At 46.8% G+C, this 23,937-nt stretch overlaps 2 protein-coding genes across 2 annotated transcripts in view; one reads left to right on the top strand and one right to left on the bottom strand.

The window, feature by feature from the left end:
* The window catches only part of TOGARAM2 (TOG array regulator of axonemal microtubules 2), a 90,132-nt gene extending 73,932 nt beyond the window's left edge, over window positions 1-16,200 (top strand). Inside the window, exon 21 of the mRNA XM_077843730.1 lies at window positions 15,631-16,200. Within this exon, the coding sequence (XP_077699856.1) occupies window positions 15,631-15,698 (68 nt within the window). The 3' untranslated portion in view covers window positions 15,699-16,200. The remainder of the gene's footprint in view (window positions 1-15,630) is intronic.
* PCARE (photoreceptor cilium actin regulator) lies at window positions 1,783-13,331 on the bottom strand. Its single transcript, XM_077843728.1, has 3 exons — window positions 9,376-13,331; window positions 4,598-4,769; window positions 1,783-3,966 (listed from the first exon to the last, which is right to left on the bottom strand). The coding sequence occupies exons 1-3, from the start codon at window positions 13,026-13,028 to the stop codon at window positions 3,880-3,882; spliced, it is 3,912 nt and encodes a 1,303-aa protein (XP_077699854.1). The 5' UTR covers window positions 13,029-13,331; the 3' UTR covers window positions 1,783-3,879.
* Window positions 16,201-23,937: the final 7,737 nt, after the last annotated feature.

The raw sequence follows: 23,937 nt of genomic DNA, 5'->3' as shown, positions 1-23,937 counted from the left end.
TCTTCTCCTTGTTTCTCAATTCATCTCCTTCCTCCACCTCAGGCCCACCAGGCTTGTCTCGGGCTGTACCTGACTCCTGCTAATGCTGCCATTCTAGCCAAAACAGGTTGTTAACTCCTGTGCGAGACTTCAAGGGTGTCTGGGATTAGAGCATTCAGGACCCAGGCTACCAGGTGGCTGGAATCCTGTAGTCCCAGGGTCCACAGGCTGTTGGTGAAGTTACTTTCTGAAGTCCGTGAAAGTAATCAAGCCAGCAGTGTCCAGGGTCCTCCATAAAATTGAATTAGAGTGTGGAGTGAATTAACCGTTTGCTCCTCTGCGTGTGCAACGCATCTTTAATTACATTTCATAAAAATGTCGGGATGGATTGATGGAAATTTATTTAAACTTCAGGTAGGCACAGGGAGTAAACCACAGTGCAGTATAACACGTTCTGTTAATACAGGCCCAGAACACATTTACTTTATGGCAGTTCAACAGAATCTCTGGTATGAGGCTACTTAAAAATATATTACCTTTGCAAAGCTTTCCTTTGGAAGATGTGGTGAGTGTTGGCAGCCTGTACGCCGTCAACCAGATGATCAATTCAGTTCAACAAACATGTTGACACTTATAATTCACTGCACCAGCTCCCCTGATACATGCAAAACACTGGTTTAGTTTAGAAAAAAGAATCTATTTCTCAAAATCCCTTTCATTCATGTCGTAGGGTTGATGAGACAAGTCTTGTCAAACATAAGCTTTTCATGGTGAAAGAAAAGTCTCTTCAGTCGTCTGCCCTGCATTTCTATCAACACGGATTATTTCAGGTTCTGAACTGGGGATATGATGTAAGGAAAGAACTAGATGCTGCTCATAGTGAACAGCCACGCAGATCCAGGCTGTGGAGAGCAGTTATATTTCGTCTTGTATTTATACTTGTTAAAAGCTATCACTGTTGCACCAGAATATTATATCTGTTTGTTTTTTTTTTTTCTCCATGAATCCTTTTGATAGACCTGGAAAGTTGTGTTTTGCCCTTGGGGCAGAACTATATGCTATGTTTCTAATGTATTAGATAAAAAGCTAAAGCACCTCCCTCTCTGCAGCTCTGGGGATCTCCATGGGTGTTGATGATTGCTGGACACCTCTGGAAGAGAGTTGTCCCAAAATAGGAATATAGGTATTATATGCACCCCTTAAATTGATCTTTTTTGTGGTGGGCTCTCTTTTGTCCTTATTTTTTAAGTTTTTTATTTATTTGAGAGAGAGTGAGTGAGAGTGAGAGTGAGAGAGAAAGAGAGTGCACGAGCAGGAGGTAGGGCAGAGGGAGAGGCAGGCTCTCCACTGAGAATAGAGCCTGACTTGGGCTCTATCCCAGGACCCTGGGATCATGACCTGAGCTGAAGGCAGGAGCTTAACCTCCTGAGCCTAACAGGCACCCTCTCTTTTGTCTTTATGCCCAACATTCCTTCTTGGTTTCTAACTTTGGGAAGGACGGACACAGACTCATGAGTCTTTAATGCGTTGGGCCTATTGGTATAATTACTTTTAAAAGATAAGACAAAATAGAAACTCTGCTCTCCCTTCTGCTTTGAGCTCAAGAAGTGGATTGGGCTCAGCAAGGATGAGGTTCTTGGGTGGAGGAGAGGTGGGTGCATGAGAGTAACCTGAGAAGCTGTGGGATTGGGCTTGTCCCTCATGACCACCAGCAGCATGCTTTCCAAGGCAGGAACCAAAGACATGGGTTTGAGTAAAGGCTTGTTCTCAAGGAGGGGTGAAACTGAATTGAAGCCACTCAAGTTGCCTGTCATGGTACATTTAATTTCTTTTATACAATGTCTAATTCACCTATAATTTGAGCTAAGTCTGGTGGTTGTGATGGTAGCCAAAAAACCACATCTGTGACCCATCTGCTCCTGTGCCAGCTAGGCACTGCTTCACCTTTGACCTTGGCCTTGCAACCCCTCTGCTTTACCCCAGAGGAAGCTGACTTGGGATTCTTGAAGACTTTGGGTCCTTCACCAACACAAGAGTCTATATCACCTCATTGTCATTGCTGCTTGGACCGGGAGGCCTCTCACGACATCATGTATGGGGGTATATAGCAGGAGTCTGGCACTGTCCTGGTACAACTAGGTGCTCAGTAGATGTGGAGGGAGCAGGTCAGGACCCCTGACACAGGAATCCTGGAAGCCCTGTACCCTTCAGCGCTGCCTGCAGCGCAGGAACGGTGGATGTCACTGCTGCTTAGTGGCCTAGCTCGGGGGAAGGGGCACCGTCTGCCCTCAGAGAGCCTCCTGCCCGGCACACTCAGGGAGGCCCTACTCTTGCAGGGCATTCTCTCTGACGCTGACTCCCTCTGGGATGTAATAGGGTACGTGGCTCCCAGGTGTCCACACCTAGCTTTCATTGCCGTAGCTGGGTACACTCGGCCCCCCTAAAGACTTAAACCAGCCCAAACCTCTGAGTGGGGATCCTTTGAGGGAGAGGTTGGCCTTTCTTCCTCCTCTTGCAGATCTGGCTCCCAATTCCTATCCTGGTTCCCAGAACTAGATTTTTTTATTGTCTCTGTGATAACACCCCAGATTGTCTCCCCATTTCATGAATGGCATCCCTGTCCAATCTCCCTTTGCTTCTCTGTTTCTGCTTTGTTTCTCCAGACCTTGGGAAGTCTGCCCCTAAACCCTTGCCCAGGGCAGGGTCCATCCTGAGCCTGCTTACCCATGAGCTGCAGCATTTCTTCTCCTGCTTGCTTCCCCTTGGCTTGGCTCCGTGCCCAGCCTGCCTAGGGCCCACACCCCCCTTCCCTCCCCACTGCAACTGGCCTGCCCAGGTAGGCAGACTGGCCAGCTTTGTAGCACGCATGTTTCCCAAAGCTGGCTGTTCCCACACACTTACCTCAGCCCTGCCCTGCCCGGGTAGCTGGACTTGCTCCCATTTCCTGTGGCCAGGCGGATCCCCAGGTCCACCCACTCACCCCTGCATGTGGCTCTGCCCGAAGTCTGCCCTACAGCTGCCCGAGCTCTGCTCTGACAATTAGTGCCGCCACGCAGCAACCGTGAGCATTCAGCTGGGTGTGTACAGACATTTCCCAATAGAGGGGTGGCTTGTGGCCCCTGTTGGTGGTTTAATCAATGATTCTTTGGGTGCCTTTGAAGAGATTATCCTTGTCACCCCTATTTTAATAACTGAATGAGTCAAGGTGACTTCATTTACAGGTAGCTGTAGCCCGTAGGACCCAGCTTAACTTGTTCTCGAGCCATGATCTATTTCAACCAGAAAGGACTTGAAGTCTGTAATTTTTCCAAACTTAAAAAGAAAATCAGCTTTGCAGCAGATCTGGAGGATGGCCCCTTAGCCATACCCCGTGGGTGAGAATTCTTGTCTTTTGACAACCTACTGAGCCGGCACTGAATCACCCAATTACTGCAAATTCTTTCTAAATAGAAAGCACTCACAGCCACCAGTGGAAGAGTTCCAAGATCTGCAGCAAATATCTAGCGCGTTGGCAGAAGCAGGGTTTTGGCAGGAACGGTAGTTCTTCACTCCATTTTGACTCTGGCAGAAGTTGTCCAGATGACTTGGGAATAAAGTTGGCCGAGAAGCCCCTGGGAGAGACTGGCATGTGCATGCACGTACGTGTCTGTGTGTGTGTGTGTGTGTGTGTGTGAGTGCGTGCATCTTCCCGCGCTCCAGCCCCTATAGGGCGTGGAGAATAGGCTGCTTGTTTGCAAGGCATGATTGCACCCAGTGTGAGAGGCATGTGGATGCGTAGGGCAGAGCATCCAAGACACGCCTCTGAGAAGCAACCCGAGGCCGCTCAGCCAAAGGAGTGGGCTGGAAGCTGTGTTGAGGGCTTTGGGTCTGTACTTGGGAGGGAGGAGGAGGGTGTGTGTCTTAATTCCATGGTCTTCCTATCTCTGGAGTAATCAGCTTCTCAACAAAGCTCTCAATGGTGACTTGAATGCTGTGCCGCTGTGTAACCTGTGAAAAAACCACAACGCTTTCCAACCATTTGTACAACTATGTTTGCTTTAGGCAAATGGAGTGATGGAATAGTCATGGGCAATGAAACGTAACGAAAAACAAGGGATTCTGGTGTCAGGCACACCTGTTCAAATTTTTGCTCTCTTCTCTTCCTGGCTGTGAGACCTCAGGCAAGACACTTTGGGGTTGGGGTAGGGGAAGGGGCGCTTTGGTTTTCGTATCTGCAAAACCAGGAACATGCTATCTGCTCCATTCGTTGTTGTGCAGATTAAATGAGTCCATGAAACTAACCCAGGTAAAACCCCCCAGCCCATCAAGTAGGCGATAAATGTATTTTCCCCCCTAAGTTAAGGCCAGGACTTGAAAGATTAAAGAATGTCACCCTGGGGTCCAAAGTTATAGTTCATCTTTGAACCCTTAGGCAAACCAGAATCTGGGGCTGAAAATGGCAAATGTGTAGAATTTAGCAGACCCTCTGGGCATTGCACCTTCCAGATGGTTCTAGGACACCTCCATAGGAGTTTGGTGGGCCCACCATTTATGGGACAGTCTGATGCTTGGCTGTCTCCCATTGCCTTCTGGGGTGACTGGCATCAGTGTCACCCTGTTGATTAGCCTGTCAGGCTACTTCTTTCTGTTGAGGCTTGTCCTGGGTGCGGCTGGCTCTGACCTCCCGTTGCAGCCCGTGGCCCAACACGCAGAGCTCTGGGGGAGACGCACCCCTGCTACCACCCTTCAGTTCTGGGGCACAGGGGCTGTTCCATGGCTCTGTGTCCTTCTTGAGGCTCTCCTCACTGCTGCTGCGGAGAGAAAGGACAGATGCAGATCAAACCCTCCTTAGCTGTTCCTTCTGCCCTCCCCCCAGCCCCCCTTGCCCGGTAACATCCACTCCCATTCTGATTCTCTCAGGTCCTCACCCTCTGTTTCACCCACAGGCCCGTGGATCCCCCTCATCAGGTTTGCCTGACTGGTGCTATCTGGGTGCCGTCCCGGGGCGTGCCTGTGGTGGTTGGGCGCCGTGGGAACTGAGCCCTGGGGTTTGTGCTGACAGGTCGAGTCCTGTTCCTCCCCTCATGCCCAGGATCCGGCTGCTCTGAACAAAGCAGCTCCCTCAGGACCTCTGGGAGCTGGGCCTTTATTTTATTTTTATTTTTAAGGCACTTCTTGTTTAATGAAGGGCTAGGCTTAGCTAGTTGAATTAAAAACAACACCAACAATAACAGCAAAAAGAACACCCCACCACACCCTGCTTTACTCAGCTGCCACCCTTTTCCTGAATGGAGAAAAATGGCAAGTGCTTGGCCTAAGCCTGGCATTTGGCTAGAACAGAACTTCTCAGCTGCTGAGTGACACAGTGAGAGGGGCTTTGAGGGGAGAAGGATACCCCGTGTGCATTGGGAGTGTGGAATGAAGAATGATCCCAAGCATGGAGCAAGCTCAGGCCAGAAGGGGACCAGCTCAGAAAGCCACACTGGCTGTGCGCTGGCAGGCTGGCCTCATCGTTACTGCCTGAAGGTTGGAGTCTGGCCGTCTGAGTTCAAGTCCTGCACTTACTAGCTGTGTGTCCCATAGTACATTAATCTGGTTCCCAGTTCCCTTCTTTATAAAATGGGGATGATAATAGTACACATCTCACAGGGCGCTCAAAGGTATCAATATTGAATGAAGTGTGTAAAACTCTTCGTATAAGAACTAGCGCGTGATAAGTGCTCAGTAAATGGCCAGCTGTCACTCTGGTGCTGCTTCATAGCATGAACAGGAAGTCACACCTGGAAGGGAAACTAGGGACCACCCTGTCACATGACACATAGGCACCTGAGGGTCAGTGCCTCGCAATTAGTCACCTCAGGTCCAGGACTGGACCCACCTCCCCACATAGACAGACCAGAAAGCCCTTCTCTCTGCCGGTGATGGCAGGTTCTTGAGCTTTATTATGCAGCGTGCTTAGCTCTGTGTGGTTAGGCTTACCTGAGACATTGAACCAGTGGAGGGTAAGTTTGAGTTTGGATTCTACTAAGATCAAGGTGGCAGGAATGTGGGCAGGGGTGGAGTGGGAACTGAGACTGGCATGCATGTGATTTTTAGGCAGTGAGAATCTCACTGTGTTCCCAAGAGCCAGTCTCATCCACGTTGGCCTTTGGCCTCATTACTGGGAGGTCCCTGTCTGATCAAGCGTGATTTTGTGTGCAGGACCAGCTCCCACCTTACTTACTGCTCCCTGTGCCCCTTGTGGAGCAAGGGAATGCATGTGCAGGATGCACTTCATCCATGACCCTTTGGGGCTCCCCAGCTGGAGTAGCTGGCAGGAAAGGGGCATGTCTGGAGGATAGGCTGTGGCATGCAGCGTCAGTGGAGATGATAAACCATTTTGTCCTAGAACTGTGGTTTCCCCAACCCCAACCAGGTTCCACACTTGTGTGAGGCTCGGTCTAGGAGGTAGATTTTCCTGGTTGCCACATTGAGGCTGTGCTTCTACTCAATCCCAGAATGGCTGGGGAGGCAGGCTGCCCAGCCACTGTCCTGCTGGTCGGTTGGTAGCCTGCTCCAGGAAGTAGGGTTGGGGGAACTGGGCTGCAGAGAGCCCCTGCCTGGTCCAGTATAAACAAAGAAAGCATGGCATGCAGGCCAGAAAGTCTGGACCCTTCTTGAATGCTCACAATGCCTCAGCATGCTAAAACCTAGAGATGGCACATCCATCAGGGGATCCAAAACATAAATAACCGCTGAAGTTCAGTACCTGAGCTTCCTGGGTAAGCCTCCAAGGACGATCCCCAATCCCCCGGGCTCCAAGATCAGGGGGATATAAATTATCATGTTTTCTATAAAAGGGACTGGTGCCTGGCACGGGGTGATGAGAAGCAGGTCAATGCCGCATGTGGGCCAGGTCATCCTGCAAAGCCTGCCTCTGCCACAAGGTACCTTGGGTGTGGTTGCAGCACTGCCGTCCCTGCTTGGGGAAACAGCCTGCTCTGAGTCCTTTTGGTCTCTGGCCCTGGCTTATTAGCTAGCTGCATGATTTTGGGCAAACCATGCCTATTTCCTTGTTCTGGTTTCCTGTACACAGGAGGGCAGGCAAAAAAAAAAAAAATGCATTTACAGAGTGGGAAACAGTGCTTTTGTAGCTGGCATGCTTCTGCTCCCAGATGTCAACTTTACAGGGGTGGAGGGGTGGAGGGACTGGACGATGAGTATTTTCCCAACACATCCAACACATCCAACACATGCTCACATTTTCTGTTGGTGGGGGGGGGGGGTGGCTTGGAGGTGTGGTCTACTCAGGAGGTAGGGGAAGGAGTGCTATTGTGACCTTCCATGTGACCTTGGGAAGTCTCCTGTTTAGGAATCCTCCTTTCTTTCAAGCTACAAGCACTTCCTCTCCACCCCCCCTCTCCCCCCCACCACCCACCTCCCATCTCTTCAAGTAGTGAGATTCAGGACATAAAACAACCTTTTAAGCTGCCCTATTCCGTAGAGAAGCCTGAGAGAAGGGCATTATTTTCTTCTTGAACAATTTTATGTTACTTTATTATTGCTCCTGCTGTTTTAAAATGTTAGTGTTTTTAATTAATGCCATTTTATTGTCCCTGTTCTCCCGAGCTCTTCTCCTGAAGGGCACAGTTTTAGAAATGTAATAACAGAATAAGTGGCTAGTGTGAGGAGTAATGCATTAACATTTATAGAGGTTCTTAGATGAAAAGCACTGTACTATAGGAAGCTCATTTTAGATTTAAGAAAAGAGCAGCATTACATTAAGATTCTTGCAAAAATAATCAATATTTCATTTCTTTCAAGTGGTTGGGGAAGTTTATATAACTATAATAATGCACAACTTTCCCTAGATAATATCTTTTTTTCCCTAGATAATATCTTTATTTAAAATCGACTGCCAAGTACTTTGTAAAAAATTACCATTTATGCCTCCAACAGATTGTGAAGTGTGTAACACGTATCACTCTGGCCAACATAAACTGCTGATTGACACAACAATGGGTATTTCGAAGATAGCAAAGACCGTGTTGGTTGAGCTTTGTCCCATCTGACATTAAGACACATTGATAAGAGTTCTTCTCCAACAGGTCTCAGATACTTTTCTCCCCATGTCGCATTCTGGAAAAGAAGCATTTCCCTTATGCGTTCTACCTACTTGGGCCTATGTGTCTTTCTTTCCATGTTCAGACAATGGCTCTACCTTGACTCATGACCCGTTGCCACCTCATGCCCAGGCCTGCCTACATGGCTGGGCCAATGACACGCAAGTCAGCTGCCCTCACGAAAAAGGCACATTTGGAATTAGTCTGCAAAGGGTAGTGATGGCAGTCTTTCTACCTGATTTCTGGTACTCAGTGCCCATGAAGGATCCTGCCCTTACTCCACACACCTCCTAACAGGGAGGCAGAGACGAGGCTAGAGTGGAAGGGAAGTGGAGGCAAGTCTTTGGAGGTGTGGGAAAGCCAAACATTTATATTCCATACTTTTAGGACCAGCCATCTCAAGACTTGTCCCCTGGGTGTCCCTGAGACACTTTTTGAGGGGGATCTATGAGGTCAAAACTATTTTCATAATACTATCAAGATGTTATTTGCCTTAGTCATTCATTCTTTCATGAATGTAGAGTGGACTTTTCTAGTCTATAGGATGTGTGATATCACACCAGATGGAGTGCAGAAGCAGATCTGAGAAGGCCACTATCTTTCCTGAAGCCAGACATGAAAGGAATTTTTTTGCGTATTTTGCAAAAATATGAGACAATGCCATTCTTTTCACTAAATTTTTTTGTTGTGGAAAATATACCTGCTTTTTATGGCGATGTATAATGGGGTCATTGAAAAAACAAGTATTTTAAATATTTCTCAATTTTAATTTATAATTCAGTAAAAAGTGATAGAGGCAGCCCACCTACACAAAGGTTCTTTGAGGTTCTCCAGAACTCCTAAGAGTTTAAAGGGGGTGGTGGGATCAGGAAGTTTGAGCATCTCCCACCTACTTCAGTAAACCAGGGACAACAGAAATCAGGCTGCTGGTTCCAGACAGGGTGACAGTGGCTCAGCGGGGGTAGGACATCATTTCCTGTCCTTTAGCTCAAGTGTAAAATAAAGGTTGTGTGTGTGTGTGTGTGTGTGTGTGCTTGGATTAATGTGATTATTTTAAACTCTATTTTTAACGCAGAACTTGGTGCAATTACAATCTTTCTTGGGAACCTGAAATGAGGGACAGATGAAGGCGCAGTTGCTCAAGGATGGGGCGGGTGGCGGGAGGCTGGGTACCCCCCCCCGCACCCCCACCCCGCAGCCCCTCTTCCCACTGCCTCTTCCCCCGGAGCACAGTCTGGAAACGGCTGCCCCAGGCGATCCCAAGGGCCGAGCGGCGCCACTGATCCCGCAGGGCCACGCCGAGGACCCTCCTTACCTGCTCCTGCTGAGCGCGGAGCCCCCCGCGTCGCCGGCCGCCCGGGGGGCGGGCAGCCGGGGGCGGCCGCCGGGGCGCGGGTCCGAAGCGGTCCTTCTGATGAAAGGCCGGGGGTTGAGCGCGCACAGAGCCCCGCCCCGCTGGGAGGCGGCCCTGGCCGCGGGCCCCGAGCTCCTCCAGCCGCCCGCGGGGGTCCCCCGGGGGCCCCCAGCCTCAGGGGGCGGCGGCCCGGGTGGGGCGGCTTCAAACGCGGGCGAGGACGCGGGCCAGAAGAGGGGGCGCGGGTTCCCCGAGGCTCTGGCTGCGCCGCCCCCGCCCTGCCCAGAAGCGCCCGGCCACCTGCGCCCCAGAGCAGGCGACACGGGGGGCGAGGGCGAGGGGCGCGAGGAGGGGGAACTGGCCTCTGTGCGCGGGCCCGGGGGGCTGCAGGCCTCGTCCTGCGCGGGCGGGCTCTCGGGCGCAGCGCTGGGCGCTCCTTCCCCCCTGGCCGGGGGGCTGCGCGGGGGGCTGCCGGGTGCGCTGGGGGGGCCTTGCACAGAGGGAGCACTCGGCTGGGCGGGCCTGTGACAGGCCGGCTGCCTCCTGTCTGCTCGGGGTGTCCAGGAGCCTCTTGGGGGAGAGGCCTTGCTGGCGAGCAGGGGGCTCCGGGCTTGGCTCTGCCGGGGGCCCTCGGGAGAGCGTGGCCCCCCCGCTGGCCTGGCCGGGCTGGGTTCCCAGGTCCTGTGCTGTCCACATGTGTGGCTGGGGTGGTGCCAGGGGGTGGCCTTCTGGGGATGCTTGCACAGGCTGGTGGCCCTGTCTGCAGGCGCCGCACTCCGAGCCCCTCTGCCCTCCGCCTCTGGGTTTCCACTGGCTGCGGGCGGGGGGCTCAGGTCCAAGGTGAGCTTTCTGGTACCGCAGCCGCTCTTGCTGCCCCCCGGGCCTGTGCCGTGGGGCCTGGCGGGGGCATTCGCGCTCTTGCTGGGTAGCAGGTCAGTGGGGCTCAAGGAGGCTCTTAGCTTTGGCGAAGCCCACGTTCTCCTGTCGGGGTCGGCCGCTCCGAGCCCCGGAGCCCGGGTCCCTTTGGAGGAGCTCCCTGCTGGCTTGCTGCTTTCTGGGGACTCCAGAGAGGTGAATGATTTGTCCATCAGGATTTCCAGAGGTGGTGGAGGGAGGTGCTCTAGATCCTCTTCTGTTTCACAGTTAAAATTGGGGTCCTCCCTCTTGCACGCTCCTGCTGTAAGCAGAGGAGGGAAAAGGGGAGCTAGGGGCCTCCAGCCTGGGCCCACCTTGAGAGAGTCTCCACTTGCAGCTGGAGAAATATGGGGCTTTGGATACAAAGGGGAAAGTCCCCTGTATATAGGAAATCTGGGAGGTATGATGGGGATCCCCCACTTCCTGAGGCAGGGGCTTGGCCCAGAGTCCTTGAAATCGCCCAGGGTCCTCAGACCCTCAGTGGGACTGAAGGTTTCAATGAGTTTCTTGACTGATGTTCTGGTGGGACAGCTCCTGACATTCCAGTCCTCGGCCCCTGCAGCCTCATGGGCCTTCTCACCCGATGGAGTGGTGACCCGGAGCCCCTCGGCCTTCCCCTGTGGGGACTGTTTGCTCTCAGGGTGGGGACTGCATTTCTGTAAGATGCTCTTGGCCTGACTCGGTAAAATGCTGAAGTCCTTGGTGAGGGAAGCCTTCAGTTTGCTGGTGGTGTTGCTGGGTGCAACCCTGCAGGTGTCGGGCCTCAGAGCTGTGGCCCGGGGCTGCAGAACCTGCTTTGAGTTCTGCCCCAGATGTCGTGCACCCAGGGCATAAAATGCCTCCAGCCTCTGGCTAAGGTCTCTCTGGACCCTCTGCAGCTCCTGGAGGGTGGGGTCCTCCACGTGACTCTTCAGACACCCCTCTGAGTGGGACCTTCTCTGCCTCACAGGGGCCCTGCTGCTGCCACTGGCTGTGCTAGGTCTCGGGGAGACCACTGTCTTCTCCTCCTCCTCGGCCCAGTCCTGGGGCCCAGAAGGCACAGGGACGAACTTGATCCTTTCACTGATTGCTTCCTTCATTTTCAGAATCATTTCCTGGGCTTGGAGACTCTTGAGCCTCCTGGGGTGTGGCTGGAATGGGCTTGCTGGGCCACCAGGTGAGGAGCGTGGCCTCGGATGGGACAATTTTTCCTGCCATGGACACTGACTCATGCCACTCACCTGGTCTTCCTCCTCGTCTGGGCTGCTGTCCTCACCTTCACTGAGGGAAGGGGTGTCCATCAACTTGGAGCCTTTAGAAAAATGTGCTTCTGTCGAGATCCCAATCCCAAGGGAATCACACAGAGCACTTTTGCTGATCCCTCCAGGCCTGGCAGTAGTATTTTCTGGGCCTGTGCTAGAGGGCCATGGGCCACCTGCTCCACCCCATGCTGTTGGCTGAATCTTTGCCGTCGGAGGCCTGGAGAGTGGGCAGTCCTGGGGTCTGTCGGAACCCATCCGGAAAGGACCTTGCTGCCAGCTATGTCCTGACAGCTTGGCTTCCCCTGTGGATGAAAGCACTGGCATCCATTCTGCAGGCTCTGATGCTGAGTCCCAGCTGGTTTGCTTGCCCAGCTTGTCCACCAGATGCACAGACTCATTGTCAGCACCAATGCCACTGTCCTCAGAGCACAAGGGTCTGTCCTGCATCCCAGGGTCTCCGTGGCCGCTCGCCAAGCTTTCCAGTTGCCCCAGAGCCCTTAGGAGGCATTCATCCACACCCCTCTTTGTACTCAGCTTATTTCCCAAGTGGCAGGCGGTAGCGTGGAGGTAATTGCCGGAGCCCTCCAGGAAGCTGCCCGTGATCGAGGCCACCGTGCCACTGAGCACCAGCAGCTTGCTGACTGTGTACTGCAGAAGCTGTTGCAGGAGATCTGGCTGCTCGTGGGGCTCTCCTTTCCCCAACGGCCAAGACAGATCCCCCTTAACTTCCTTGAGAAGCATTTCTCCATCCTTGGAGATCTCCCCCAAGAGCCGGTTGACCTCATCAACGCATAGCAGCAGGAAGGTGACCATGGGCTGCAGCAGCTCTTGGGTCTGGGTGGCCTGATGAATGATGCACAGAATTGCTTCATATTTGGAGAGGCAGGAGTGTAGGTAGGTGTAGGCGTGCTGGTGGGCCTTCACCAGGGGCTCAGGGAAATCCACTTTGCCTTTAGGCTCGTGAGCAGGAAGGATGGTTTGGCAGAAATGGCCCTGTTGGCCACATGTGTGGCATCTCAGCTTTCTTTGCTGGGTAGTACTTTCTTCACTCTCTTCCCCAGAAAAGGCTGCCCCTTGGAACCCATGAGAACTCTGTGTCTTGGATGGAAGGTCCTTAGCCATGTGGCTTTGTGATTCATCCAGCTGGGATCGGGACGTTTTGGTTTCTGGGGGCAGTCCTTCCATATCTTTCCCTTTGGGATCTCTTGTGAGCTGATAGAGACCTTCATTTGGGCTTTGGGTCCACCTGGCCTTTGGCTGCTCCTCTGCCAGCCTCTGTGCCTGGGAGGAGCCTCCCCCAGAATCATAGCAGGTGGAGCTTGGAACCAGCAAAGGGATAGAGCATCTTTCACTGCCCCCCTGACGTCCTGGCAAAATTGCCTTGGGCTTTTTAAAAAACTGGATGCCACTCTTAGCAACACTATTAACAATGTCATTGTGGGAAGGTGTACACCCCATGACTTCAGCCTGCAGTCATCTCCCACCCACCCACACTCTTTGCAATTTTCAAAGAATCATCCTTGAAATAGGAACGAAAGGCAGCCTTACTAGTTGGTCCAGGCAATTTCCAGGCCAGAATTCCCTGAAGTCCATGCCGCCGTGTCCTTGGAACCAGCTTTCTTTACTTCCTTGCCCCACTGTGTTGAGGCAGTTGTGCCTGTCGTCCTGTTGCTGTAAGTCTCAAACCCTCTGCTGTGAGTGAGCAACAGGGCAATTCTGAAGGACCTCAGTCTCATGGATTATGGGCCTGTGCTCTGCTCATGTCCTGACAGATGTGGATGGCAAGTGGAACTTTAAGCCTATTAGGTTAATCATGGCCTAGCCAGTCAGCACTCACAGTGTGTTCTAATATAGAACTTCTCAGCATTTACTATCTTGGGAAGCGGATTATTTTTGCACGTGCTTATGCTTTTAATTCTGTTCAGACGCCTGCCATATGAAACCTAGAGAAATGAGCCATAATTGCAAAAAAGCTCTGGAAGAGCTTTTTGTGGAAGAGAAAAGAAGGCTCGCCGGCTACAGATCCTGGCAGAGAAGTGACCTTCACAGTTTAATAAGGGCAAACCAGCCAAGTGTGCTTCAACCTGCTATTTTCAAGGAAACCCCAAAACACACAATTGACAGTAATTGAAGCGATGCGTTGTTGTTTGTGTGGCTTATACAAATACCATTTTCTCTAGTGCTAGAGAACTTCTCAAAATAAGACAGTGAATAAAGAAGGCAAGGTGGCTTTCCTTTACACTGGAGAAATGAGTTTGATAGCAGGGAAGTCATCTTCCCTGGTGTGAAGGGGAAAGCAAAGAAAGCTCACTGCCATATAAAACTCAAGGCTGGTCCCTGTGGAGCAGAGGGGCTTAGGGAGGCAATGTTCTCAAAGAAAGAGGCTTTTAATTAAATCTTACTCATAGGAAAATAAGCCAACCCTAGGTAGTGGGGTGCCATTTGGTCATTAGGAGTAGAATGTAAGGGTAAATTGTATTTTCCTTTTCAAGCGCAGCTTTGACATAATTTGAGCACAGAGCTCTTGTTCATAGTGAAGGGGAGTGTCTGCCCATTTTAAAACTACTTTTAAACTTTTTAAAGCTGTCAGTAGTTTAGAGCAAGGAGTAGAGAGACTTGGGTTTAAATCCTACTCATTCTCTTTTTAGTTGGGGGAGCTTCCAAAGTTATTTAACTCCTGAGGCTGAGCCCATCTTTGGAGTGGGGGTAATGGTACCTACTTCATGGAACTGTTGTGGAGATTAAGTTGATTAATGCTTAGTAAGTGCTTGGTTCAGTGCCTAGCTAGTGGGAAAGAAGAAAAAGAAGAAAAAAGAAAAAGAAAGAAAGAAAGAAAGAAAGAAAGAAAGAGAGAAAGAAAGAAGAAAGAGAGAAAGAAAGAGAGAAAGAAAAAGAGAGAAAGAAAAAGAAAAAATAGTACAACCACTCTGGTAAACAGTATGGAGTTTCCTCAAGAAGTTAAAAATAGAACTACCCTACAACCCAGAAATTTGTGTTACTAGGTATTTACCCCAATGATACAGATGTAGTGAAACGATGGGACACCTGCACCCCAGTGTTCATAGCAGCAATGTCCACAATAGCCAAACCATGGAAGGAGCCACGATGTCCTTCGACAGATGAATGGATAAAGAAGCTGTGGTCCATATATACACTGGAATATTACTCAGCCATCAGAAAGGATGAATACCTACCATTTACATCAATGTGGATGGAACTGGAGGCTACTATGCTGAGTGAAACCAGTCAATCGGAGAAAGATAATTATCATATGGTTTCATGTGTGGAATATAAGTAAAAGTGAAGGGGACCATAGGAGAAGGGGGGAACTGAGTGAGGAAAAATTAAAGAGGAAGACAAATCATGAGAGACTTCTGACTCTGGGTAACAAAGAGTTGTGGAAAGGGAGATGGGTGGGGGGATGGGGTAGCTGGGTGATGGGCATTAAGGAGGGCATGTGATGAGATGAGCACTAGGTATTATACTATATGTTAGCAAATCGAATTAAATAGAAAAGTCAATAAAAAGAAAGTGTCCAAATGGAAATAAAATTAAAAAGAAAGAAAGAGAGAGAGAGAGAGAGAGAAAGAAAGAAAATGAAGAAGGAAGGAAGGAAGGAAAGAAAGAAGGAAGGAAAAGGAATTCCTTATTCTTTTCCCCCTGGCATCTAAGCCACTTAGAATAATAAAAGTCATAAGAAACTTCAGTAATTAGTCCAGGACCAAGCCTCAATCCTGAATCATCTGGAAAATACTGCCTATAGGAGGGCTTGCAGTCCTGGATGTGGGTTTTGGCACTTCTGTGCCTGCAGAATGGCCCTCTGCCCAGCACATTGTTGCCTCAGGATTTCCTCATGGTGTCCTTCTTCTCCTCTTAAGCACACAATTCCCATCATCTGCACTAGGAAGAAGGGATTTTATTGAACCATTTCTCATTTTTGCTGGTTGCCAATTTTTAATTTTGCTAATATAAAAAAAAAAAGATCGCATTGAGCATCTCCTGAAGTTTCTGAGATTGGACTTGATATGCTGGCTTTACAGTTTTCATTTTTCTCTTACAGAGCCCTGGACAACTGATAGAAATAATCCTATGGGTGTCAGGATGGTTTCAGAACCAGAAAGGACATAACATGCCTCCTGTGCCGTGAGCAAGCTGGAGATGGGCTACTGGAGCTGTGTGCAGAGCCTGAGCTTATCACAGCCCTATGCCCCAGAGTGCATAATTAATAAAGTTATCCGATCTGTTTATTTGAGGCTGAACTCATGGGAAATACAAAGCTGACTCAGTGCCTGGGGGCAAGCTGTGTTAGGCATTGAGAAGTTGTTTCATTTGTCAGGCGCTGGACTGGCTTAGTAAACAAGTGTGCCATGTGGGAAGATTCTTCTTTCTTCCATTTAACAGGGTGGAAAGCTCACCTGGAGGGTTCTTTATGTAAATTCTTCTTCTCTTGGGATTTGGGGCCCTGGTCAAATCATCTTTATGAAAACCGTGATCTAAGGGGCTAAAAACATTTCTAAACTGATGATCAGAATAAAAGTATTTGCCTGGAGGATCAGCTGTCAGATAGCTCTGTGCCTTGTAGAATGGTTTTCTTAACTATTCCAAATAATTTAAGAAATTCTTAAATTTATTATTCATTGCCTCTCATTTTTTGTCAAGACTTTTATTTTTCTTTCTTTTCAAACTGAGTTTGCATCAAATGAAAAAAAAGTTACTTTGAGTGGAAATGTAAGATGACCCAATTATTTTAGAAACTTGTGTGACAGTTAAACATAACACACATCCTACACCCACCTTATGACCCATCAATTCCAGTTCTAAAAATTTACCCAAGTGTATTGAATGGATAGGTCCTCAAAAGGGACTAGCACAAGAATATTCCTACAGCTTTATTCATAAAACCTTCAAGTTGGAAATAATCCAAATGTTTGTCAATAGAAAAATAAACAAATTAGGCATAATTGTACAATGGAATACTTGCCAGGAATAAAAGGAAGAACCTGCTGAAACATGTAACAACATAAATTTAAAAATTACTATGCTGAGTGAAAGAAATCAGGCATAAAGGAGTACATGTGAAATTATTCCATTTATATAAAGTTCAATACTATGCAAAACAATCTATAGTTACAGAACCCAGAAAAGTGGTTACCTCTGGGAAGAGTTATTAACTGTATATGGGCATGAGAGAATTTCTGAGCGTAATGGAAATATTCTGTATCTTGACCTGGGCAGTGATTATATATGTGTACAAACTCCTTGAGCTGTACACTTAAATTGTGTGCTTCATGTATGTTAACATACACCAACTAAAATGCAGTGCTGTATGCTTTACTTTGTGCCCAAGAGAGTCCCAGCTATAATGCTCTTGATCTTGGAGAAAAGCCCCTGTATTGGTTGCCTATTGTTGGATAACAAATTACCACAAAATTTAGGAGCTTAAAACAGCAAACCGTGTCTCATTATGAAACACAATGTTTCTGTGGGTCGGGAATTTGGGAGCAGCTCACAGGGTGATTCTAAGGGTTTTTCATGAAGTTGCAGTCGAGACATTAGCCAAGGTTGCAGTCATCTGAGGACTAGACTGGGGCTGGTTGACTTGCTTCCGAGGTAGTAGTTCATTCATATGACTATTGACAGAAAGTCTCCATTCTTTGCTTGATGTCTACAGGAGTTGTCAATTCATCAGGTGGGCCTCTCCATAGGCCTGCTTGAATGTCCTCGCAACGTGGCAGCTGGCTTTCCCTACAGTGAATTGTCCAAGAGAGAGCAAGAAGGAGGCCACTCTGTCCTAGTCTCAGAAGCCATTCTCCACATTTTATTCTTTGGAAGTCAGTCTCTCAGTTCACACTCAAGGAAAGAAAATTAGGCTCAAAAGGTTGCCAAAACCTTAAAAATGGACATATCATTCACAGGTTAGACCATGACATCCAAAACATAACTATGTATAGTAAACATTAACCTACTAAAGGCCATCCTTGCCCTTCAGCATGTTAAATAAATTCTACCCCATTTTTAAAATCTTGTGGCTTTGAACTAATTGATCAACAAAAGATGGACCTATCAGGACATCAATTTTGAACCAATACTGTAGATCATTTAAGCAATCTGATAAGATGTCTTATTTCTCAAGTTCTGTAAGTGTCACTAGTGAGCTCTCCTGAACCTAAGAAACATTTCCTACTACCAAAGGCCTTGGGCATATCCGGTCCTTCAGCTCTGAAGGGATTATCTTTGCACACAATTCCCTGATCCAAATGTGGGATAAACAGGCAATATGCAACTGTTGTGGTGAGCTATCAGGAAAAAGGGGCTAATATTTGTGTTGCAGGCATGGTATTAGGAATGTTGCTGAACATGGAGCCCAACCTCAAGAGGGGTCTGCTTGAGATTCCCTTTCCCTCTTCCTCTGCCCCTCTCCCTGCATTCACATGTGCTCTCTCTCAAATAAATATTTTTTTAAAAAAGAATCAAATCTATGCAATAAAATAGCTTCTCTTATTATGTAAAAAAAATGGATAAATTTTTGCCAAAATTTGGAGGATACATTTAGGATACTTTGATTAATATAAGCTACATAGTATAGGCGAAATTTATTTTGTTGGATCCTCAGAGACACCTCAAGGAGTTAAGCAATACATCTCCAGAAATAGCATAAAACATCTGTGTGACTACTGATTTGTAAGCCATGCATATGAAGATTCAGTGAATATAGGGTTTCTGATGTGATCACCAAAAGAGAAGCTACTTAGGGCAGACACTTGAAGGTCACATGGTGATTTCCGATAAAATTGCTAATCATATGGGGGCATCTGGGTAGCACAGTTAAGCATCTGACTCTTGGTTTTGGCTCAAGTGGTGATCTCGGAATGGTGAGATTGAGCCCCGTGTTGGGCTCCATGTTCAGCCATTGTGGGGCTTGATTCCAAGACCCTGAGATCATGACCCGAGACAAAGCCACGAGCCAGCTGCTTAACCGACTGAGCCACCCAGGTGTCCCGTTTACACTTAATTTTTACTTAAACAAACAACCTCCAAATCTCAGTGGCAGTGCATGAAAAGTTATTACTGCCCACACAATGCTAATGTAGAAGTTCTTAGTTGAGTAGCTTTCCTTCAAATGGAGATCCGGGCCCTTCCATGTGGAAATGTCAACAGTTTTCATACATGACCTCTAAGGCAAAAGGGAAAAACTGTGCAGAAGGCATACCAGTACTCAACTATCTTTGCTGGCAGTTGACACCTATCATTGCTGCTCACAGGTTAATGTCTAGGACATGTCTCATGGCCTCACTTAGATGCAGATAGGCCAGCAATATCTCTATACTGTGGAAGGAGAGCCCCAACATTGGTGACCAAGTAATCTCCTCTGCCACACCCAGGTTTCCAGATGAGGACACAGAGGCTGAAAAGGTTCGGATAACTTGCTCAGGTCATATAACTAGCATATAGCTGTTGTGGAATTTGGACCCTAATCTCTCTGATTCCAAAGCGAGTGTTATTCCTATGACATTTTTTTGGATAAGATACCTGCATTTCAAGCTTCACTTAGGACTGATTGTTCATCTCACGTTAGACTTTCCAGTCACACATTCAGATTCTAGTCCACCAGGAGAAGGCTGGTAGGAGTCTATGAGAAGTAACTTTGGATTTGCTCTGCAAACCAAAGAAGCCCTCCAGGTTGCCCTTCTATCTCTATCTCTGACTAATCCCTTTGGATTGATGACTTGGCTGGATGGTCATTGATTTTAATTTTGTCCCTGGATAGGGACTTTCAGATAACCCCTAGCTCTAAATTCTAGATTCCCACAGAAAGTCCCATGCTCTGCTGCCTCTGACCTCAGCCCAGATTCTGGGTCACTGACCCTTGGCTGGTTCACCTCCTAGCACGCCAGCTAGCCAGAGTGGTGGTTGGGACCAGGGAATTGAACACGTAAAATGGCTTCATATTAACTACTGATTAAAGTTGCTACCAGAGGAAGATGAAGACTGGACTTCTATTCCCAGAGATATTTTAAAGTAAGAGATGTTGATTTCAGCAAAAATGCTGGCATTTCATAAACATGCTTGCATTTCACAAGCACTGTAATTATTTATTTTTGCATATTACCTACCACTCTTTTCTTCCACTTGTATATATATTTCGCATCATGCCATTATCCTTGTTCGCTAAAAACACATTATAAACATTTTCCATGATACAATGTTTCAAAAATACTTAAGGGAAAAACTTTTTTGTATATAATCAGGTTAGCAATCTCTTACTTTAACAAAAAGATAAATAGCAGAGTCCATAGGTATAAATCAAAGTAAAATTTATGAATTTGCTAAGTGTTCTTCCCCCATGCAGATGTTTCTCAGAGAGAAAACCTTCACAGAAATGCATATAGACATCACCACACATACCTACTCTGTGGCGTAGGTGAATTGGAGAAGAGAGAGGGTGATCAAATATACAGGATGTGTCTGAGAAGTCCATGCCTTGCAAAGATGAACATCTTGAAAGTGGGGGAGATAGGCACTTAAACCTCATATCTGGCTGATTCTCAGGCTCCTTTTTTTCCCCTCCATATTTAGGTTATTTCTATTTTAAGTAATACTTAAATATCCTTGCAAATAAATCTTTGATCACATTTGTGATTACTTCTTAAGGATAATTTCTGGATGTGGAATTGCTTAGCCAAAGAATGTAACCATTAAAATAATTTAATTGATTTAATTTTTCTGGAATAGTTTTAAACTTACAGAAAAATTGAGCAGAGAGTTCCCATATATTCCTCCTCAATACAGTTTCCCCTGTAATAACATCCTACATTAGTGTAGTATGTCGTATATCTTTTACAATTATTAAACCAATCATAATTATTAGCTAAAGGCCATACTTAGTTTTTACCTAATGTCATTTTTTTCTGTTTTAGGATTCCATCCAAAAGACCACATTACATTTGGTCATCATGACTTCTTTTTTTTTTTTATTTTTTTATTTTTTTATTTTTTTTTTCATCATGACTTCTTAGACTCCTCTTGACTATGACAGTTTCTCAGACTTGCCTTGTTTTTGATGACCTTGACAGTTTTGAGAAGTACCAAACTGTTGGATGTCCCTCAATGGGGATTTGTTTGATGTTTTTCTCATGATTAGACTGAAGTTATGGGTTTTTAGAGGAAAATCATAGAGGTAATGTGCCATTTTTATTACATCATATCAAGAGTACATATTATCAACATGATTTACAACTGCCAATGTTGACCTTGATCACTAGGCTGATGTGGTGCTTGTGAGACTGCTCAGCTGCAAAGTTTTTTCTCCATCCCCTTTCTCTACTGTACTCTTTGGAAGTATGATGGAAAGCCACACTTAGGGAGTGGGGAGTTATACTCCCCCGGAATATAAATATTTTTAAGGCTTTTGGTACAAATTGTGGAATTACTCTCCAGGAAGAGTGATTATACCAGTCTACATTTCTAGCAGCAGTGTGCATATGTATTTACTTTATTGCAAACTTGCCAGCATTGGATATTGTCCTGTAAAAAAAATCTGCTGATTTTAAAGAGGAAAAATGGCATCTTGATTCTATTTGCATTCATGAATTTATTGGAGAGTTTGTGTATTTTAAAAACTATATGCTCTGCTGGCCACTTGCATAGGTCCTTTTGGGGATTACCCATACATCCTCTGTTCATTTTTAGAAATTGGGACATTTATCTTTGTTTTGTTAATTTTCAAGAGATTGGTATTTCATTTGGTCGTATATGTTGTCATGTTGCCAGTATTTTTTTTTTAAGTTTTCCTTTTTTCCTCCTAATTTTATTTATGATATTTTTTGGAGTATGAAAGTTTTCATTTCACACGATCCACTCTTTGGTCTTTTTCTTTATAGTTTTTAACTTTGTTGTCATGTTTTAAAAGGTTAAATTTATATCTTGCAAAATACTTGAACAAATTTACATTTGGGAAATTATTAGTATTATTTTAGGAAGTTATTATTTTTAAATGTTGGGTTCCTGTGAAATGTTTGTCTCTGGAACAGTTAACACATTTTAAGGACACATTGGAAATGGATACATTTCAAGATGGATAACTGTTAATCCTAGCCTCTCAAGAATTTCTGGGACTGGTTTTAATGTATTAAAGAATTCTTAAAATGGGAGTAAACTGACTAATGTGATACCAAGTTCTTTAGGGCCACAAAATGGCAAACTAATGGGGTGACTTGAAAATGCATTAAGTGAGCACTTTGGTGAGAGATGAGCTTTAAACTATATGATGATAAGAAATGTGACTACTGGGGCACCTGGATGGCTCAGTGGTTGAATGTCTGCCTTTGGCTCAGGTCCTGTTCCTGGGTCCTGGGATCGAGTCCTGCATTGGGCTCCCCACTGGGAGCTTGCTTCTCCCTCTGCCTATGTCTCTGCCTCTCTCTCTGTCTCTTATGAATAAATGAATGAAATCTTTTAAAAAAAACATGATTATTAAGAGATGAGTTTGATCACCATCCTTCAGTAATTTACATATCCAAATTGATAGTCAGAAATGGGGAGATGGGGGCTTGGGAGTGGTGGGATGGGGGTGGCCAGAAACATGTATTTCCACATATAGCTATTCCATAAAGCCCCCCAATTTTTAGAATAGTCTTGTTTAGAAGTTTCTTCTAAGCCAACCTTAGTCATGAAAAAAAATTAGTCTAATTACATTTAGTTGTGCCTCACAAGGTAAAACAGTACATGGAAATAAAGTAGGCTGAGAGGTAGAATGTTACTTGGTGTGCTTTTGTCTCTTATACTCATTAGATCTTTTAAGCACATCTCAGGCCCCTTTCCAGCGAAGCACCAGAGAGCAGGTCAGTGAATCACTGATGCCGAAGTTCAAGGGCTCCACGCAGGTATAGGACAGAAAAGATCTGCAAAGGGGTTGGAGGAGACAGACAGTGCCCCTTCCCCTCTTCCAATAATTAATGAATACCTGGAGCTAGGAAAGGGTAAGAGTTGGGAGAGAAGCCACAGGGTTATGTGTGGGTGTGGGGCTTCTGTACCTGTCTCTGATCTCAAGGTCTCATCTGGAGGTTGTGAGAGAAGAGGTTCTTGTGGCCCTTTCCTGGGCCATAGCTCAATGCCAGGAGATAGCAAGCCAATAAGCCTTGTAGGGAAATGCCTCATATTACCTCAAAGTAACAGAATAGGAATGCTGCTGTGACATGTTTAGGTATAAAAGGATGGGAGACTTCCCCATCCCAGGCTCCCACAGGTCAGACTGGCATAAGAGGACCCCTATAATGTCCTGAAGCCTTCCATATGAAACACATTTGCCAGAGAAAGAGAGAAAGCCTGGGAGTCAGCTGGCCCAGGATAAGGATGAGAATTGGGTGAGGATAGAGCTGCCCTCTCAGTGGAGAGAACTAGTGGGAACCCCCTTATGTTCCACAGACCACCCAGGTCACCTCTTAAGGGAACACATTTCATCTGCTGGACAGGACAGATTAAGACCAAGAAGAGGGAGGGAGTCCTCGGATAAGCCTTTGAGAGCTGAGACTGGTTCCAGGGAAGAGAAGCAGAGGGAGAAAGAGAGAGTTTTAAACCTAATTGTGACTGAATTATAAACTTGAATTGGCTAAGAAATGACTGAATTTGAATGAGTTTATCTGAGAGCGACTAGATTAAATTTTCTCTGCTTTGAGGCAGAAAGGAGGCACAAGGCAGAAATTACACTCAATTATAGAAGAATAGAGAAAATTACATTTTTGCACACTCGAGTCAGTGACTGTGAAATTTGTACTGGCTCCAATAATTATAGGCAGCCAGGTGTCAGCAAAATCTCAAGAATAGACCACGGAATCCATAGACTGCTTTTCCAAGTTATTACCTCATCTGTTGCTGCAGCTCAAAAGGTCAGCACAATGTCATCTCATCAGAAATCATGACAAAATCCATTCTAATTTCTGTTCAAAATGTTCTCTTTATGTCAGAGAGCAGAACTAACACCTGTTAGTGGGAAAAGGACAGTTTTTGGAGTTGGTAGAAAAAGAACAGTTTTTGGAGTTCTGAGGAGGTCCAGTCCAGGTTAGAACCCTATGACCCAAAGGGGGGAGATATGAAATTGCAGGTCCTGCAGGATATCTTCTGTTTTCACCCTCCAGATCCGCTCTCCACACTTCTGTGCCCTTGTGGATAGGGAGGTGGATCCCTGTTGCTCCAGCCCCAGAGAGGCATTGACCAGCTCTTGGAGGATTAATCATTCTTCTTCCTCTGCCATTGCTGCCAGCAGCCTCAGAGGTAGGCTAAAGGTCTTAACTATTTCTCTGGCCCTTTAAATCTGGTATCCATAGCACCAACAGCACTATCATTATTATGTATTTGCTGCCAGTAGAAA

This window comes from Canis aureus, chromosome 12 (genome assembly GCF_053574225.1).
Source record: "Canis aureus isolate CA01 chromosome 12, VMU_Caureus_v.1.0, whole genome shotgun sequence".
Lineage (NCBI taxonomy): Eukaryota > Metazoa > Chordata > Mammalia > Carnivora > Canidae > Canis > Canis aureus.
Note: the sequence above shows the minus strand (reverse complement) of the source record. Positions and strands in the feature narration are given on the sequence as shown.